The 19972-nt window shown below is 39.5% G+C and overlaps 2 protein-coding genes across 2 annotated transcripts; both read right to left on the bottom strand.

Annotated features, from left to right (window-relative positions):
• Nucleotides 1-39: 39 nt before the first annotated feature.
• On the bottom strand, nucleotides 40-1098 carry LOC113130021 (heat shock protein beta-7-like). Its single transcript, XM_026306307.1, has 3 exons — nucleotides 943-1098; nucleotides 713-846; nucleotides 40-174 (listed from the first exon to the last, which is right to left on the bottom strand). Exons 1-3 carry the CDS (start codon nucleotides 1019-1021, stop codon nucleotides 40-42), a joined length of 348 nt encoding a protein of 115 aa, XP_026162092.1. The 5' UTR covers nucleotides 1022-1098.
• Nucleotides 1099-2008: 910 nt separating this feature from the next.
• epha2a (eph receptor A2 a) lies at nucleotides 2009-15286 on the bottom strand. The gene is made up of 17 exons (XM_026306856.2): nucleotides 15118-15286; nucleotides 14192-14259; nucleotides 12100-12736; nucleotides 8036-8191; nucleotides 7596-7928; nucleotides 7096-7223; nucleotides 6795-6972; nucleotides 6578-6680; nucleotides 6255-6307; nucleotides 6023-6148; nucleotides 5747-5932; nucleotides 5591-5652; nucleotides 4933-5142; nucleotides 4608-4757; nucleotides 4112-4305; nucleotides 3396-3551; nucleotides 2009-2859 (listed from the first exon to the last, which is right to left on the bottom strand). Exons 1-17 carry the CDS (start codon nucleotides 15191-15193, stop codon nucleotides 2751-2753), a joined length of 2925 nt encoding a protein of 974 aa, XP_026162641.1. The 5' UTR covers nucleotides 15194-15286; the 3' UTR covers nucleotides 2009-2750.
• Between the last annotated feature and the right edge of the window lie 4686 nt (nucleotides 15287-19972).

Raw genomic sequence — 19972 nt, 5'->3', positions numbered from 1 at the left:
AATGTCACATGCACAGTGGAAATAAGGACAGTTTATGCACTAAAATGCTCTGTGAAATCTGACGGTTAGGACCCCACTGCTGTCCAGGGACATGGTCATGGATATGGGGTCCACATCTGAAGGCAGTTTGCATTGATGGAAAATTTTATTTGTGACTTTGCCATCTTCTTCCAGCTGCATAGGGAAAATAAAGACTGTGAAAACTTAAATTAGGCCAGCAAAGAACAGTGTGCTTTCACCTTTTACAGTTTATGTTCATCACTTTATAATCAGGCTTTAACAGAGGTCATATATCAAGATCTCTCAAGCAGCCTATATTGGAGAAAATATCTGTTTAACCTTCCTCAACCCCATTGCACTAAAGTTAAAGTCTACAGATTTTCTGAAACACTTTGATTAGAATTTCTGTGACCATACAAAAAATATTTGACACTTGGAGAAATTCATTTAACCCAGCCCAGATCTATAAGATTTTGTCCATTTCATTTCATTAAGTTTATCTTAAATAGGTTGTTTTTTACCAACTGCTACCATGCAAGTTGTGAAAACTAATCTGTTGTCCCATAATCGGAATCTTAGTTTTTTAGGTAAACAAGTACAGTATGTTTTCTCAGATACAATCAGTAGTCTAATGCCTCAGTCCTGTAAAATCAGCATCTGCGCTGTTTTAACTACTATAGACTTTACTACTACAGACTGGCTGCATGCTCACCTTCTCAGCATGGACCTCTATCAGGTTGTTTGAGGATGTAATGATAACATCCTCTGGAGAAAATTCGCTCACATCGACTCTGAACTGGAATATGTCTCCAATGACCTGGATCTTCCCCGTAGGATATGAATGGCCTAAAACGAATGGAAAGGTACATACAGATTTGATCAGGTCAGTTTTTTAATGCAATAAAATTAACATATTACTGCCCCTTTCCCTGCATGCCTGACCTGCAAATTTGTGTTCTCTACTTGTCTGCTGAAGTAGTGGTCCTGAATCTTCAGAGAAAATACTTTGACTTTCCTCCATACAGGCTGAGAAAATGGATTGTCTCTTGCCAACTAAATCACTGACTATAATCCAAGAGAGGTAGGTCTGAACTAATGAGTTCTCCTTTCTCTGATAAAAATGTCTCAAGATGTGAGTCTTTTATAAGCTAGTGGGAGGTTGGTGGTGCCAGTGGATATGGTTGTGGTTGGGTCCCTGGACAATTTAGCTGGAATGGAACATGACACACATTGTAGATATTCAAGATCTGTTTCAAGCCGCACCCTTGACTGGGAGCAGATAAGTCTTTGTGCTTGTGTGTGAGAATGGGTGTGGAGATGTTCCTGTGTGAAGGAATAACTTATAATTATCAGGCGTGATACTGAATGAACTGTCATTCTTAACTTTAAACAATGACTTGACACAAAGAAGCATCTTTTAAATAGGTTTTATATTGTTGCTGGTTTTGTTAATGCCGTATAAGGTGGATTTGTCACAAAAATTACATTTGGCCAAGTGACAGTGTTGTAATGGAGAAGAGTTGTGTGTAGGTGTGAAATTTAGCTCTACCTTGGCAAAGTTGCAGAGGTTGATCAACTCCATCTGGAAGATAGACGTCACCACAATAAGCTTTTGTGATTCTGAAATGCTAATTTTAAGGAATAAAGATCATTGTTTAGGTCTAAAGTTTTTGATTTTAAGCAGAAAGTGGTGTCAGAGTAAAGGTCGTTGTCAGATAGTGTCAGGCCACAAAGGCTCAGCTTGTTTTTATCATGAAAGTATTAAGGGTTTTTGAGATAGCGTAAGCAGAAAGGTTACTGTTTAGTTACTTGGGAAAATAAAGAATGTCAAAAATGAGGGATGTAAGATATGTCTACAGTTTGCCATTTAAAAAATGTATTTATAATATTTACTGGTTACCATTTCTTTAGGGATTAAGCATAGTCAGTGTTTGCCACAGCTGTCACCTTAGCTGGGCTTGTTAGATTTTTAATGACTAGAAAATAAAATAAGGAGAAAATGATCCAGTCACAGGCAAGACTGATTTTATTTAAAAACAAAAATACACTGTCTGCGAAACATGCACCCGATCAGAGGTATACCTCATGTATCAAATGACATAAATAGAAAATAAAATAAATATTAAATAAAAATGGCCAGTTATATTAAGACATGATGTAAACAAACAAATGAGTTGAGAAGAATGCAAAACATAAGAATGTGTGATTTTTGCCCTGAGTGGAATAATCATTCCAAATTTAAAATTACATCTCACTGATCACAAAACGTGTAGCAAATGAACTGACTTAAGGATCCAGAAACACTGCCAAGACAAAGTGAGCGCCTGAAAGAAAACGCCCATAATCATACAGAGCCTTAAACATTTCAGTCATTCAGTAAACACAAAGCCAAGCACTCTCCCATTGTCTCACAGTCTCACATTTTGCACTTCCTTTTATAATTGTTTTTACAACAGATACAATTGTATTTACATCACATGACTTATGTTCAACATATAAAATATTTGTACATAAAGATACATTTTTTTCTTCTGTTATAAAGTTTATAAGTGTTTTCAATCTCAGTCCTTTCTGAGTGGTGTGGAGGGTCTTCTTCAGTCATGCCACACTGTGCCAAAAAGAAAAAAAACTGCACTGTAGCTTAATTTCTTAATTTCCACCTTCAGCTCCCCTCCCCCATTTCAGTCCTCCTTGTCTATGAGTGAAATGACATGGTTGTCAGTGCACTTTGATTTGGAGGAATGCTTAGATTACACTGCAAAAACGCTGAGGGAGCTGGTCTCGTCTTTCAAGCCCAGGATGCTGTAAGCTATCCTCTTCATATGGCCGGGCAACCGCACTCCAATATTCCTGATATCTCTGAAAGGAAAAGATAAATTATACTGTTTTGAGTGTGTCAAAAACAATATGGCCTGATTTGCATAAAGAAACCACAGTGTTACTGTAGACCAGTACCAACCAGGGTTACAAGTACCCCTAGAAAGATTGTGAAGTATCTTATAAAGCAATTAGCTGCACACATGGGTAAATAGTTGATTAAAAGCAATGAATAAACAGTTGAAGAACTATAGAAAATAGATAAAGGAATGGGATTGTTAAAATAGTCAATAATGGCAATGCAGTTCAAATTAACAAAAAAGATAAACTGTTTAAATTGCTAAAAGTAATAGATAAATAGTATGGAATGATAAAGTTCATCTGAAATCTGGGGGTACAACAGGCAATAAGAGTAAGCAGTGCTGCAGAAGTCATGGCAGCAGACAACGAGAGTGGTCCTTCATTGTGAACTAGCTAGCAAATGTTCTAGCTGAGAGCTCAGTATTTTCTCTATGTAGCTACAAAATATGGGCTAGTACAGTGTGGCAGAGCTGCACCTGTGCCATGTGTGCACTTACTCATGCCTCAAGGCGAGCACCTGCTCCATGGTTACGATCCCAGCGCGAGCAAAGCTTTCGTTGTACTGGCTCATTTTGATGGACTCCAGCCACTCAGGCACCGACCTAAACATGGTGCCATCAGAGCCACTGGTGCTGGGCAGACGGATGGACACTCTGCGAGGAACAATGTATGATTACTCACTGTCATATGCTGCTACTTTATGTATATTAAGTGCATGTGATGATGTTTAAACAAGACAGAACCAGTTTTACTGTCAACATACTGCAGATCATAGAGTCACAAAATATGCTTCAAGAGCTAATGTTCTGATGGCAATTCCCATCTACTTAAATAAATATTTGGAACATCAGCTCCTAGCAGAGGATCAGATCAGATAGGTTATGTAATTTCCAAAATCTTCCAAAAATTTTGGGATGAGTAATCTCTATAATAGTAATGCTTCCCTATGTGTTAGTAAAAGTATAGGAATAGTTTGGCATTTTGAGAAGCATGAAAACAACAATTTGTTATTTCATAAATGGTTATGTGCAGGACTTTTTCTTGGCAAGCAACTAGCAGGAAATCCCTATTCCCAGCCAAGAAATAGTCATCTTTATAATCCCCCCTTAAAATGCCAACCTGTCAAGTTTATACCTCATTTTTTGTAGCAAGATATTTAGCATGCTAATATATGTATTTACTACACATAAGCATACACAAATAATGTTCATACCGTGGGTCAAAGTCAGCTATTGTTTTTAAAGACTCTGGGCTCCGGAGCAATTTGTCCAAAATGTTGACAATGTCTGAGAAGCGAGGACGTGTGGCACGGTCGTGCTGCCAACACTGGAGCATGAGCTGGTAGATAGCAGACGGGCAGTCCATGGGGGCAGGAAGCCTGAAGGCCTCATTAATAGCCTTCATAACCTGAGGAAGAGACCAGGACAGAGTTTAAGACAGTGCTTACATTCAACATATATATTGTTGTACTGACAGACAAAAAGTTTAAACAGGCAGCATTCCAAAAATTGCTAAGTTCATATGTCGACATTAACAGTAAATTTAAAGCAGACGGTAGAAACTACACTATGTCAGGCAACTTTGTTACACCATCTACCCAGTACAAACTCTCAGTAATAATATACGCTACATTTGAAGCTACACGTGGCAGAACAATCCCTCTACTTAACCATAAGAATTGGAAAAAGAATGTGACAGATGAAGCTTACTTCATGGTTGCTCATGTCCCAGTAGGGTCGTTCTCCAAAGGCCATGACTTCCCACATGACGATGCCGAAACTCCACACATCGCTGGCTGAAGTGAATTTCCTGTATGCTATTGCCTCTGGGGCAGTCCAGCGGATAGGGATTTTACCTCCCTGACAGAAGTGAAACATTACCAATCATATTTAAGGAGTGAAGGGAGTAGTAATACAAGGCGCCACAAGACTAGCACTTTATATTGGTCACGAGTGCAAAAAAAATTAACAGTCTGAAATGAGTTACTAGAAAGAAATTTGTATTGTTGCTATGTTTTTAGCTGTTTGGTCTTACTCTGGTTGTGTAAGTGCCCTCAGCATCATCCTCCAGCACACGAGACAGGCCAAAATCAGACACTTTGCACTCCAGGTTGCTGTTCACTAGAACATTTCTTGCTGCCAGGTCACGGTGGACGTAGCTCATGTCTGAGAGGTATTTCATGCCAGCAGCTATTCCACGCAGCATTACCACCATCTGATATGAAGGAATCTCTCCGTCACGGCCCTAAAGAGGACAAAAATGCATGTAGTTGAAAAATATTTTCTTATACTCTATCTTTGTTATTTAATTTGTTTCATTTGTGTTCAGTTTCAGTCTTTGTCCTTTGTTGCATTCAAACATATTTACTGGTTATGCATAAAAGTCATAATTACTTGCTTACTTTGTTTTCTTGCCAATATTTAAATGAATAGATCTATACTGCTCTCATATTAGCCAATTTAAAATAAAGTTGGAGCTAGAAGATGTTAGCTCAACTTAGCATGCCCATTCCTTTATATATAATACACTATAAGGAAATATACCAAAACATAATTTCCATAAATCCATGCATTCTAATGAGAATAGAAAATGCTACAAAAAAGTGGCTGTTTTAGTTTACATCCTTAACTGACTTTTCAAGGAATATAGATATTAAAGAGTAACAATGAAGTCTGAAGCACTGCGCACTTACCTTTAGATATGTGTCAAGAGCACCGTTCTCCATGTATTCAGTCACTATCATGGCGTGTTTAACTGAAATTTTTTTTAAAAGTTATGTTTAGTGAAAGAACAATATAGCAGTACATAGCAATAAGCTGTTTCACTTCTGTGCAAGGTTACAACTCACATTTGGTCACAACTCCCTCTAGGCGGATGATATTTGGGTGGGAGAACTGGCCCATGATGCTGGCCTCGCTCAAGAAGTCTTGCCTCTGTTTCTCTGAATAGCCCAGCTTCAGGGTCTTGATTGCTACAGCTACCTCTCCTCGCCCAGGGCTCTTCATAACACCCCGAAACACTTCCCCAAACTCCCCTGATTGGTAGACAGACAGCAGGAGGAATTCTTAGAAAGCGTGTTCTGAGATTTTGTTAAATACAGAGTAGGTGAGTTAAAACCTCTTACCTACACCGATGACTTTTTGTTTACTAATAGCGTTCGGGTCGATTTCTGTAACAAACTTTTGGATGGCAATGTTAGGATCCTCATACATGTGTGGATCAATGTAAGTCTTCAGAGGCTTCAGTTGATCTAAGGGCGTAAATGATGATCGGAATATTAAAATAAATCATTTAATAAAATGTTTCATCAATAAATCAAACTAATTGTTACTTAATGTACGGTGTGGTTTTCGAACCTGTTGAAAAGTATGGATCTTCTGGTCCTCCTCTGCCACGAGACCTGAGTCTCCTGAGAAGAAAACAGGACTAATCACTATAGGACTAAACAGAACACAGACTGGATTTTCAGTAATTGCAGGTCAGTCTCAGCTAAAAATGTCCAAGGCTGTATTTGATAACAGACCTGGCTATTACTCATAAACCCTCATTCAACTGTCATACAAGACTATCCTTCATTTGCTTGAGCCTGTGGCACATAATCACAGAGTCTGCAGGTCTGTAGACAACATTTATCTGAATGATACAGGCATTAAATGTGGACATCAAGAGTGTTACCAACCGTCTACGCAGCAGCAGGACAGCCACCACAACAAGCAGAATAACTGCTACTCCAACTACAGCTCCCATCACCATGGTGGAGTTGTTCTGGACCTGAGACTCAGCTATGGAGAAGCATTAAACAAGATGCATTAAACACAAATATGTGAACTAAAAATTTATACAGAGATATTTTATGACACTCTTTAATCTTCTGTAGTTTTTATGGTTGCTGTTACCTAATGGCGAAGTATGAAATTCATGCTCCAGGCTGTAACTGCCAGGGTTGCCTTCAGGACCCAGTGCCTGGACCCTGAACATATACATAGTGTCTGGGGTGAGGTCATTAATGTGAACTGAGCTTTTATCCAAAATAAGGACTGTGTAGGTTGTCACATCTCGCTCATCATCATGATCCTGCAAGAGAAAATTAACCCAAACTTACTTAAATTACTTTTTGAATTTCTTACCACAGTTTCAAATTTGAAAGAGGAAAGAGAAAACAAAAGAGCTAAGTTAAGAGAATGACCTCCGTCTTACCTTTCTGCGGTACATAAGCTCATAGCGGTGATTGATGTGGGCTGGGGGTCTGCGAGACAGAGTCCAGGACAGAGACAGACTGGTGGGGCCACGATCATCCAGATGGATCATCGTCACTTTGGGGGGATCTAACGGTCGGTGAGAGGCAGAAAGCAAAATAATGGTTAGTGACTAATCATAGTCTTTGAAACAGACATTTGGAAATGAAAGCCTTTGGGATTCAGCGGGTCAGACTGAATTCCTCTTTGTGTAGTAAGCCATTCCTTTTGTATTGAGTTTTTACTGACAAATACAACATTACATATGCCAGACCTCCTTTAATGGATGAAACATAATAAAAGGTGTGGCATTCCTGAAAAGTGCTTATAAACATAATTTTTGTAAATACACTCCTACCAAATAGACAGTAGATTAGATTTTTACTGTTGTGATCCAAAGTATACTATAAATGAAGTCACTATAACAAACAAAATGCCTGACTTTATGGCAACTGAGCTCACCTGTATAGTCCAAAGTAGTGGTGATGGTCACGGTCGGCCTTTCCATGCTGAACTGGGACACACCGTTGTAAGCCTCCACAGTGAATGTGTAGTTCAGATGAGAATCCAGGCCACTAACAATAACCGTGGTAGCCTGCAGGTCTGTAGCACCTGGCTCAAAACGTATCTTGTCACCACAGGGGATGCACAACGCTCCATCACAGTGCTCACACACCACGCTGTAGGTGAGGTCACTGCGACCCCCGGTCACTAGTGGTGGCGTCCAGGACAGCTGCAGCCTACCCTCTGCTGACAGGGTGGTGGAGGTCAGGTCACGAGGGGCACTAGGTGGAGCTTGGAGAGGAAACAGAAGAGTTAGCTTGGTTCTCCAAAGCACTTCCAACAAATTTTTAAGTTAACTTCTTCAATAATATGATAGGAGAATGGAATGGAGTTTTTACCAGAGCAAGCAGATGTAGGTGGATCTGAACTGGAGCGGAAGAAACCTTCCTCACATTGACATTCAGTGGCGCCAGCTGTGGAGGGTTTGGTGTTATCAGGACAAACCTGACATAAGTCGCTTGATACAGATGGCTTGAAGTAACCTGGTTTGCATGCTGTGTGACAGAAAGAAAGTGTATTAGTTTAAGCATGACATAAAGGAATAACTGCAAATCAGACAAACAAAGGAAGGAATGAATGATCAAAATGCAAACAATGAGACAGGCTCTGTAATATCAACCTTTTCCGGCCAACAGGAAGCATTTGTTATAGTAACCTATGATCACAGTCTTTGTATCCACAAGAATGAAAAGGGATTTCCCTGACAATCTGCCTCTACTTGCCTTTTTTGCCTGGAGGACTAATCTCAGGTCACACCGCCACTGTCAACCGGATGACAACAGAGCATTAAATCCTTGAGGTGATCTGATCTACCTTTCACCTGTGAACTTCCAGTTCATATTTTCTGGCAGATAATATTTGTGTTGTTGCCAAAGGAAATGGCACCATGCACTCTGGTGGGGTGTTGTGATATACTTTCAGTGCGCAGATAAACTGCCTTCCAGGGCATGGGAGGTTAATGGACATGCAAACTGAACAGACAGAGACACAAGAGAAGCAAGACAGTCTAAGCCCAACGTTTCCACCCTTTGTCCCTTCCTTCTGCTAACTCTTGACACCAGTCATAAATTACAGCATACAAGGATGAATAGTTAGTGGACAAGAGAGGCAGGAAAGAGGAAAAGCTGCTAGAGTATGATTTTCTATGTGTTTATGGAAACAGATGCACATAATTTCTGGGATAATAAAAGTCACAGAGCACAGTAAAAAACTTTGAAAGAATAGATCTTATGAAAGATCTTCTCTCTCTGCTTTCATTCTGCTGTCTCGTCAGGGGGCAGCCTTTCATGTGGCCCCTGTGCTGGTGGCTGAGATAAGAGGTTGAGTGAGTCCTGGGTTGAAAACGTAGCTGTGTTACTTCACCACCAAGGCAGAAGGACCCTGGCACTTGAGTATTGCCATGGTGGAGGAGAAGGAGCAGGTTGAGTTTGAGTAGGAGGGATAAAGATGAATAGATGGATGGATGGGGGATGGGGTAAAGGTCTGGAGTACCAACAGAAGTTCTCTCAGGGGAGTTACTTGGTGGCAATGGGGGTGTAGTTTTAAGTCTTTTCACATAAGAAAAGGGGGCCAGCCCATTTCATCTTGAGCTGGAGCAGCAGGACCTCTGTCACGGCCTAAAGAAACTCCAGCTCCATTCATCTATTGTCTCTGAGATTGGACAGAGTGGTGCCATAAATATGTTGTATTACTCATTATACAGCTTGCACATGGCAGCATGTGTGCAATGCATGAATACAAACATTGTTAATTCAAACTACGGCAGTACTGGAATTTAATTTTTATTTTTGTCATCAAACATAAAAGTTATATTAATCTACAAAAAATTTAAATATCTTTTACAATCTAATCCAAAACTTTCAGTCATTCAACAAGCTTTTATTTATCCACTTGTGTGTGAGCTTCTAGTTGTGCCGCGCTCTCTTTGTCTACACACACGTCACACGTAAAAAGGACTAATGTTTCGCACCAGTGCATCTGTTAATTGAATCTGTTTTAGCTTTTTGTGTCAGCCCATTGTTCTAATGAGTGGGAACATGGATTAGGGAGCTTGTTGTGTGTGTTAACAACCGGATGAGAGAGCAAAAGGAGGCAAAGCGAGGCATGTCATTGGCTAACAGGTGTCCTGGTGCTCTACTAATCCTCTTGACTAAATTACACTCTACACCTAACTAAGCACCCATGAAACCAACCACCCTCATGCACCAACTGTCGAGTCACTCCCCACCCGCTGACTCCGACTAAGAACAATCTGCTTATTTGTGTCAGTCAGCATTCCTCCTCATCTCACTTTACTTCCTTTTCCTACAGCAGTTGGGCTCTTCAGTGGAATCCACAGACAGGCCCTGAGCCTTGGGTGGAAGAAGCTTCAACACTGTGCTTTACTTAGACAGTAAAACACATTTCCTGCATCCTAACAATCAGGTCATCCTCCAAACTTTGGAATCACAGTTTCCAGTCAAATATTTCCTGTCTTGCTCTCAACAGCTGCTTACTGACTTCCGTTTCAGATGTTCAGTTCATAGTCCACCAGCAGTCAGGAACTTTAAAAATGAAAACATTCTTCTACTTTCACTTCCTGACTTATTCTGCTTTTGTATTTGCAAGTTTAGTGGTAAGATTCATTCTTAGATCTGTCTAAAGGTACGATAGGACGGCAAATACCAATAACACAAAATTATTGAATAATCTAGAAAATATGTTGTTCATTTGGTCAATAAAATGTTAGAAAACTGCAAAAAAAATCTTGTCACAATTTACTAATCCCAAGTACAGGTTTAGAGTGATACACAATACAAAAAAGAAGAAAATCATAACATTTGCAAAGCTACAACAAATAATTTTTTGCATCTATGCTAGAAAAAAGGACTTGGTAGCCAGTTAATTTGGTGTTGATCAGCTAATTGATTAACCATTTACTTTTTTCAGCTGGTAAGAATGATCTGCTCATTTAGAGGAACAGACTCCAAGAAAAGACCAAATTCTGCCAGTCAAGGTTACTCGGACCATCGGGAGTCATACCACAGCCTGACTCAGTCTAACCTCTGATAGGCGTGTCAGCCCTATCCCTGTAATCTGTGGTTCCCATTGCCTTGGCAACTTACACAAAACAAATGCTTGTGAGAAGAAGACACACCAATCAGGTAGTCATTCTGACACATTTCACACGGCCCTTCCTTTTATTCAATCAGTGCTGTAGGTGACGCGAGGGTGAAAGAATTCCTTTCAGAAATCCCCGCAGCATACTTTGCCCTTCCTCCCTCCTTCCTCTTCTCTCTGTACCCTCTCTCCTCCCACGTTTCCTCCGCAAAGTTCAACACACCACACCCCAGAATGCCAAAAGACAGACCAACTTCTTCACAATAAGTAGAACCACATACAGTATGAACACCACAGTTATGTTCTTTTGCTATTCACATCTACAGCAACCGGTTTCACTGATTTTGTATATGTGCTCTGCTCTTTCTTCTGGGCAGAACATACTGCAAGGTTTTTGCATTCTTTAACTTATTTTAGGTGTCACTCATTTTAAGAAACACAAGCACAAAAATGTAATGTTTAAAATTCCTCATAATTTCCTAATAAACTGTATGCATCTTTGTTTTGTTTATTTGATGTTAAAAAACTACCTGCTCATGAATATCTAAATAGCTAAAAGAACTGGTGATCTGTTTCCTTTTTCAAATTGGATACTAATGGTGATAATAAATAGTAAGCTACTATTAATGATAAAATAAATAGTAATTTTGAGAAGGTACAGTAAGTTTCTAAGCTTATTTTTGTTTAACAGTTTTTCAGCTTTAATAAGCTCCTCTCGTTCTACTAAACACTGAATTGTGTGGTAGTAGTGTAGTACTGTAACCCAGCATTCAAAGTTCAATCGTACTTAGAGAATATGCAAACATCTGAGTATATTTTTCTCAATTTTTCAGTTGAACATCTTTTTGTACAGTTGTATTGTCACCACCAGCCATCAACCTATCCATAAAAGCAGTGTCCCAGCGCGGCACCATTCCTGAGTCTTCACAGAAATACAGTAGAAAGAACTTGCTATTGGCCAACAGGTAAAGAAATGAGGCACTGATGTGTGACTGTTGAAATTTACTTTGTGATATTTATCTGTATTATATGGAGCAATCTGTGGTCACCAAACATGTTTAGACACCCTCCCTGTTTCTTCTCTTTTCCCATGCCTGGTCCTGGCTCTACCTGACCTATTTAAAGACAAATATGTCTTGTATTTTTGCTGCAGATGTCCAAACATACAATGCACAATTAACATTCCTGTGCTCATTGCTCTCACCTTGCCAAAGCAGAGGTTGAGGTGTTTCATTTACTACAACTCGCACAGCAACAAAACATGTGTCAGTTGAGTATGTGGTATATTTCTGGCAGTGCTTACCTTGGCAGGATTCCCCGGTGGTTTCATAGCCGGCGAAACACTGGCACTGACCCACAGGAACCACCCATTCACCATCAGCTGTACAGTAGATTCGTGGGGTGGCCTGGCTGATGGCATTTTCCACACAAGCTCCCTCCACTTCTTTCAGAGCATCTGCCACTGTCTCCGGGAAGGCTGCCAAGCTCTGCACCGTGGATGGGCATGTCTTGTAGTAAACTCTGACGGAGAGTAGCGCCACACAAGCACCCATATCTTGAAAAGCCAGGTAAAAGCCCTTTCTGGACAAAGGCCCTACTGTCCTCGTTTCTGTGTTGACTTTCAGCACGCGGCCCCGTGTGACCTCATCAGGAGCAATGGTGGCCACTTTGCGGAACTGCCCTTTACGGAAGTTGGTTCCCACATCAGCATCGGCCTCTGAGATGAAAAGGTTGAAGGTTTCTTTGCAAGCAACAGAAGCACCATCAAAAGTGTTGCAGTCTCGCACCACAAAACGGAGCTCCACAGAGACACGTGTTGTGCCTGGGCGCCGCTGAATGAAAGTTGTACGTAACCAGTTGTCCTGTTCAGAAGAGTCTATGCTACAAACACTGTAGGTATAGAAAAGTGAACCGTTCACCACTGTCTGGACTATCTCCCACTGTAGAACAGAAAACAATGGAGATAGGAGAAGGATCAATTTAAGGGGAAAAATTCAATACCAAGCTACAATAATAGAAACATTTTTGGCTGGGAATGAGTACAGAAGTTGAGAGACCTCTTTCATGCTGAGTGAGAAACTCATAAAATGCAGGAGTGAGCTGAGTCTTTTCCCACTCTTTAAGATTTTTGGCCTGGACATGTGCTGCACTGACGATGTGTGAGGTTTTCCACTGCATGTGTTTAGAAGACACATAAATCCAGCAAATACTACTGTGGAATACCAATTACCATTTATGGCAGTTAGATGAGTTTTATAAGTGCAGTGCAAAGGCATGGCAGCAAAATACGCAGCAATTAAAGAGTTTTTAAGAGAGGGAAGAAATGAGTAGAAACATTAAAAGCCTGTATTTAGCATTAAAATGTAACACATCCGGTGTTAGCACTACTGTTGTGTTTCAGGCCCTAAATCAATGCTTCAATTTATATTTTCATTATTGTTGGGAGAAAAAACATGAGGTAAATTTTAAAATGACATCTTCAGTTTCAGAAAAGCTAAATTGACAGTGGATTAGAGGACTGCTCTATGAAGAATAGTAAATCATTTAAGTGTGTTATTTTAACAGTTGCACATATTACATCCTCTAAATTCTGGCCAAATTACATACTGAACTTAAGCCAGTTACTTGTAATTACTATTCACTTGCTATTGTCTAGTCACTAGACGGGTTATACCGCATTTAGAAAATAAACAGCTCAATTAGGTTTGCAAAGCGAGAGCGCATGTTGCAAAGAATCCCATCTAGTACAAAGTTAAATACATCTGACAAGTGTGAAAAAGTTTGATCAGAACAAACACAGTTTGAAAGACAAGGGGGACTCCTAGCCAATTCAACAAGAGTCTATGAGAACAATCAGACAAGAAACGTAGCCCACAGAGTGGAAGTGGCCATGTCCTGTTGCTTTTTTTAGATGGAAAGCTACTGAACTGTAGATAGAGAAATAGTTCTCCACACACAGACATCATCTTGCTACAATAATGTCTAAAATCAGAGAGGAATCACGACTTTAAACAATTTTATGGTTAAATGTTGGAATGAAAACAATCTACTGTGATTGTGTAAAATGCACTTTGGTACAGTAAATTTAAATGTAGGTTGAACCATGACATTTTAATGGCATTCACTTCTTTATGAAAGGGTAGTGTTAACACAAGACTAGCTGATCTCTGCCAAAACTCATCTAGCTGCCATTCATTCCATTGTGCCAGACAGCTTTTTTAGTGGACTGACCAAGCAGAAAGATGCCTCTGTTATTAATACTAAACAGAATTCAAATGTTTACCAGAAATCATTTCCAACTGCTGTTTATTTATTTGTTGTCTTGTAGAAAGGAAAACAGTTTCAAGTCTTGAACCTGAAGTCTTAAAAATGCCTGTTGAGGTATAAATACTCACTCCGTTCTCATATGGCAACGTTAACCACCCCAGCTCTGATCCTGAAGCTTTCATGTCCAGCAATACTTCTGCAGGGACAAACAGAAAAACATGTGACATAGATATAACAAGCATGTTATAATATTAGTTACAGCCCAACAAGTGACTAATAACACCTGAGACATCAAATACATTTTCACATGATAACTAGATCAAACATTTAGCTTGTAGAGGTGATTGTACACACATGGCTTAGCAATATCTCAAAACTATTATACCTGAAACACACAAAAAAGTGTCTAAATATTTTAGGTTTTTAGATTATAAATCTATAGAAATAACTAAGATTTCATTGCACAATAAAATCCTCTGCCTTGATCTCTGGGACCAACAGCTTTATAGGGGGCACATGCCCATGCTTTGACAGTTTAATCAGGCATGTCCGGTGGGATTCAGGACTTCATTGACCGTGTCCTCCAGGTCCAGCATACAGGACTAATACGTCTGAGAAAGGCGTGGGCAGTTAAATACCCGTGACAAGAGAAATACATGAATTTGCACCACAAGCGCAAGAAGAATTCGTACGTGTTTGGGTATCTCACAGGTGCGCCCTTAGCCGAGACCGGCTGAAATTACAGATATAGATGAAAGATAAAGGGGAAAGGACAGTCGAGGCTTCCTGATCATTTTAATAGACCCTAATTCAACTTGGCCATTTAGACAAATACAAGACATTTTCAAAGGTAATATTCCCACATGGCATTGTTTTCTCTGGGCCTACTAATTTCAACACAAAACAGAACAAAAAGATTTCTGACAGTGACAACTATTTTAAAGCAGAGGTCAAACTTAAAGTAGGCTATGAAATTCCAGCTTCCTGACTCACGAGAAGCAGAGCGGTAGAGCTTTTATTTCTTTCTACACAGCGTGTTTAAAAAAGTACTTACGTTCTTTCGACTGGAAGCTGATAAATACCCGGTTAATAAATAAAAAAAGGAAAAAGTTGATCCGTGGAAGCCCCATGTTTCCAGACAACTTTTAAAAAAGTGGTGTTTTAGTATCATAAAGTCTGAGTCCGCTCCGCCGACGCCTCCACCGACTCCACTTCTCCGAACACTTAACTCTACCGGCTCAGTGAGCACGAGCCCCGCAGCCCATTCAGAAACAGGTGGCGTCACCACCCCGCCCCGCGCCCTTTGGAATGTGGACGATCTCCAAATATGGCAATAAAGGGGCGGGGCCACAAGTGTCTGACCGCACCTGTTTCATTGACAAGGATGTAGGTCTTATAACGTGTCATTTATTGATTTTTAGATAAAACGATATAAAATTTTCCTAAGTAAAATTGTAAGAATCACAATGTACACATGCAAGAAACGTTTAACAATAACCTAAATTATCCCACACTTCAAAATCTAGTCTTTTTTTGTCACACTTAATGTGCAGCTTAAAATCATAATACTGCTTTTTGATATTTACAGATACCTAATGGCATTTTATGATCTTTATTTATTGTCTGTTTCTCTTATAGTCCACTTTTATTCTTTTATTTTTAATGCATGTTTGGGTATTCCATGTTATATTTTTTGTTACTTTTATATTGTAAAATAATAAAAGTTACCATATAGAAATATTATGAGCAAAATGTACTTAAAGTATCAAATGTAAAACTACTATTCATGTAGAATTATCACTTCCAGAGTATGCCTATAGTAATATATATTATGTTATAGTATTCTTATTACTGATTCTTTAATTGGGGTAATACAGTTGAACTTAAGTGAATTGCATTGTTAAATGCTGAAATTTAAGCAATAAAGATTTTTTTTATGTGAATTTCTTTACTTTTCATTTAATTTCTTTGTATCTGTTTTGCTGTAGCTCTGGTGCCCTGTCTCGCACGTGGCATTGGAATTTAATTAAAGATGGCGCACCAAGTCATACCATAGCGTGCATTTAACAATCACTTGCCCTTGCACTTGTTCAAATACACATTTTCAAACCTTTTTGGATGGTTAATATGTGCTGGAATTTTAAGTCGTGGTTGTAAATGCTTCAAACAAGAAGTGTCAATAATACAGTACACGTGTGTTTGAGCATTTCAAAATGAAAGAGTGTTTAAACTGACAATCTTTTCTGACCTTCTTCCAAGTAATTGCTTGAATCCTCCGCATCTCGTCCAGGACTTGTCTTTCCCACGACTGGTAAAGGAAGGGTCAAGTAGGGGGGTGGTCTGGTATGAATATATGACTACTAATGAGATGGTGCTCATAAAGAACCTTACAATTTGGGTATGAATATGTGGCTGCAAAGAAGATCTGACAATAGCATCACCTAGCAACTCTTATCTCCAGGAATTCCAGAGTCAAGTTTTTTCTGTGAAGCAGCATGTACTTGGAAACAAGAGCCTCTCAGACTGAGAGCCAAACACAGCCAGCCATCCTGACAAAGACCCCCAAAAAATCAACTGAAGAGACGGACATTGTCTTATCCAAAGTTACCATGCATGGACATTAATCATACAACAGACAGAGTGAGAGATGTTGGCGAAAAAAATACATTAACAAGTTAAGTGTGGGCTAAACTGTGACTTTCTGACCTTCATATGACAATCACTTCAATTACTTATAACTGCAAATTGTAGTTTGACATCAAAAGTATTGTTCAAACAGCACATTTTGATCCTGCAGAAGGAAATGGTCTTCTTTGCTTTTTTAAATTAAATTAAATTTATTAAATTCTGCACTCCCATTATAATTTGCTCCCTGCATGCGTGGTATTAAATATTAACTGTTGGCAGTTTTCTCTAAATAGTGAAACATTTTGTATTTTTACAGTAGCAATGAGTAGAAAGTGAGTTCTCTTTGTCACTATTTGTTACCTTCAGCTTTTACAGATTTTTGTTCACTTGTCAAGCCATCAGCTTTTTAACCATGTTTTAATCTTATGCTTTCCCTAACTGAAAAAAGAAGACCTGACACCATGCTTCACGCTATCACTCACTTTCAAATTATCCAACACACTTTGTTTTGAGTGTGAACTGCCACTTGAAGGAGACTTCCATCGTAAGTATTCAAGCGGTCCTCCTTTTCCTTTCTTTTTAGGTTTTTATACACACTGAGGTATACGCTTAGGTGTTATTTTCGAGTGTGTTAATGTGTAGACTGTGAGAAGTGGTTTCTGTTGTTATCCAGTTGTCAAAGGTGTCAAAGGTCAACACCCTCTCTTAACACACAAGTATGCAAATGCTTTCTATACAATGCAGGTTTCTTTTTATTCACCTAACAGAGCATGCGTCATGCTGGAAAGTGTACTGCAGCATCACAGGGCTTAGCCGTCCGAATGCTCAAAAACCACCCCTTCCCTTTGGGTATTGGGCTTCTGAGGGTGATGACAACACAAAAGTACTTCACACTGGGGGCTGGGTCTGCATTTTGTGGGTCAGTGAACAGCGCTCACAGCAGCAATGTCATGTCATTCAGACCCTGCCCCCCTACACACCCTCTTTCCTTACATTTCTTGTGGTATCAGCAAACAGAGAGGTGGAACACTTTTGAAAGCACCAGGGAGTGTTTTTGTCCTGCCAAAATAAAATGCACCTACTGTTTTCCACCACTCACAGTGAGGTCCCCCAAAACCCTAGTTAGGAAGTGATGGCTTCATGCCTTTGTTTATACATTTTGATGATTATAATTGAACAATCAGTGGTAAACAAATGCTCAGAATGTAGTCTATAATACATTTAATACATATTTAAAAATTCAAAATTGTACCTAAGTAAAGTGCCTTGAGTAAACTAAGAATATAATAATAGTTACTTTCCACCAGTGCTAACCCATCCTTTATGCTTAATTTTGCTTACTTGTTGACACCATTTTGTTTTTACTAGGTTTTAAAGGTTCCAATTTGATTCAATAAATAATGTGTGTATAAGAATGTGATGTATATTCAATCAGGCAGACTAAGGCAATCTAACCAAAATGTTAATTCTATAAAAATTACAAGGTTTAAAAGTCTACATACAATCTAACAAGTGAGTGTTTTCTCTAAGTGTTAAGAAAAGCAGTTTTGGTGACTTGGCTTGGAGACTTTAGTCGGATATTAGAGAGGATTGGAATCACTGCAAAACATGTGGGTCCTGATTCAGAGAGCTGAATCCACACTGTGGGAGGTAATCCTGTGGGATTTAAAAGAGTTTTATGAGCCTACAAGGTAGGAATGTTTAACCCACAAGGGAGTGTGCAATCCTTCAACTGATAACATAGCAATCACACAAGGCCAAAGTGCTTTACAGTATAAGAAAAACAATCACATGTGATGACAAAAACACGAGATATCTCTGCTCAGCAATCACAGCACTGTTCCAGATGCTGAATGCTCGACTTCAATCCCGTACCTGCATTGAATGAGACAATATGATATCATGTGCTGATATGGTACACAGAAACTTTAAATTTAACTTCAACTTCAAACTTCAAATGTAAATTTCTGTGTACCATACACAGAAATTTAAATTTAAATCTAATCTGTCCATACCTAGGTCAGTACAAGTACATAAAGTCACTCATCAAAAAGGAATAAAAACCATAAGTCTGCATATTTTAATGTACCAACAAAAGTGTGGTCTTATAACAATACCAGAAAACAGCTCCAAACAACCATTCTTTTATCTACCTCACAAAAAGGGAATGAATGTTGTAGAAGCTTCTTTTTTCTACACTAAGTCATAATGTAGCCTGTTGTCTGGACTTTGTTGAAAAGCCTGTGCATTGTTTTTGCTCCATATCCTCAGTCATCTCCTTTCAAAAGCTCCACATGCCACCTCTGGAAACACTACATATTCTACCAGGAATGTGGGGTGGGTGACTGTTGTCTGTGTGGGATGTGTTGTGTGCAGCGTAGCGTTCAGAAACTAAAGAAAGAACACGCTCCAACAGGTTTCCATTTCATGAAGAGAAGAAATGCGAGAATGTGGTTAAAACACAGTGCATTACTCATACATACATGGGTTGAGTCTATTTGTGTCTTCACCCTGATCAGTCATCTTTGCCTGCATTGGCACCGACCTCATGCATCAAAGAACAGTTGTAGAAAAAAAAAAGAAAACTGCGGGTATAGACAGGAAGATTTTAGAGAGAAGCCAAAGAAATTATATTTGGCAGGATTATCTCACCTTTGAAATACAAAACCACCGATTAAATTTGCCATTAAAGTTTCATGTCAAAATCCCCTCCATAAACAACCATTAAATTACTTAAAAGAGTAAAGAGTCATTTAAAAATTTGCCTTTGTTCATTGCTCCATATTATGTTCTGTCATTAGTATGTAACAGGTTGTGTATTCAAATTTATTCCAGACTGAGGTCACCGTAATCCTCCTCGTCTGGCCAGAAAAAGTCTGAACTGACTGAAAAGTGACTGAAAGTGAATTCTCCTTCAGTAAAGACCTATGTTAAATGTAACGAGCGCTGGAAAAGGGGCCTAATAAAGATGACAGCACATTCATATGCATTTGTTTGTGTGCTCAGCTTGACAAAGTCTGTCACACAGGTTTAACAAAGGGGAGGAAGGAAGCCAGGGGCTGTGGAGAATGCCTGGGGGTGCGGGGTGACAACACACACACACACAGTGGCCTTACAGCTTGCCTCCTGTGGTCTCTCAAGTCTGAGGTTATAGCAGTGACAGCTGGGCAGCACGGGCTCATTCCCCCCCCCCCAGCACTCAAACAGAAGCGCACACACAGAGGATGTGCCATCCTGTTTACTGTTTACATTTCACAGTGGCTACCCAACTTGGGAGGGCT

The sequence above is a fragment of the Mastacembelus armatus genome, chromosome 5, assembly GCF_900324485.2.
Source record: "Mastacembelus armatus chromosome 5, fMasArm1.2, whole genome shotgun sequence".
NCBI lineage: Eukaryota > Metazoa > Chordata > Actinopteri > Synbranchiformes > Mastacembelidae > Mastacembelus > Mastacembelus armatus.
This window is presented reverse-complemented; position numbering and strand designations above follow the sequence as displayed.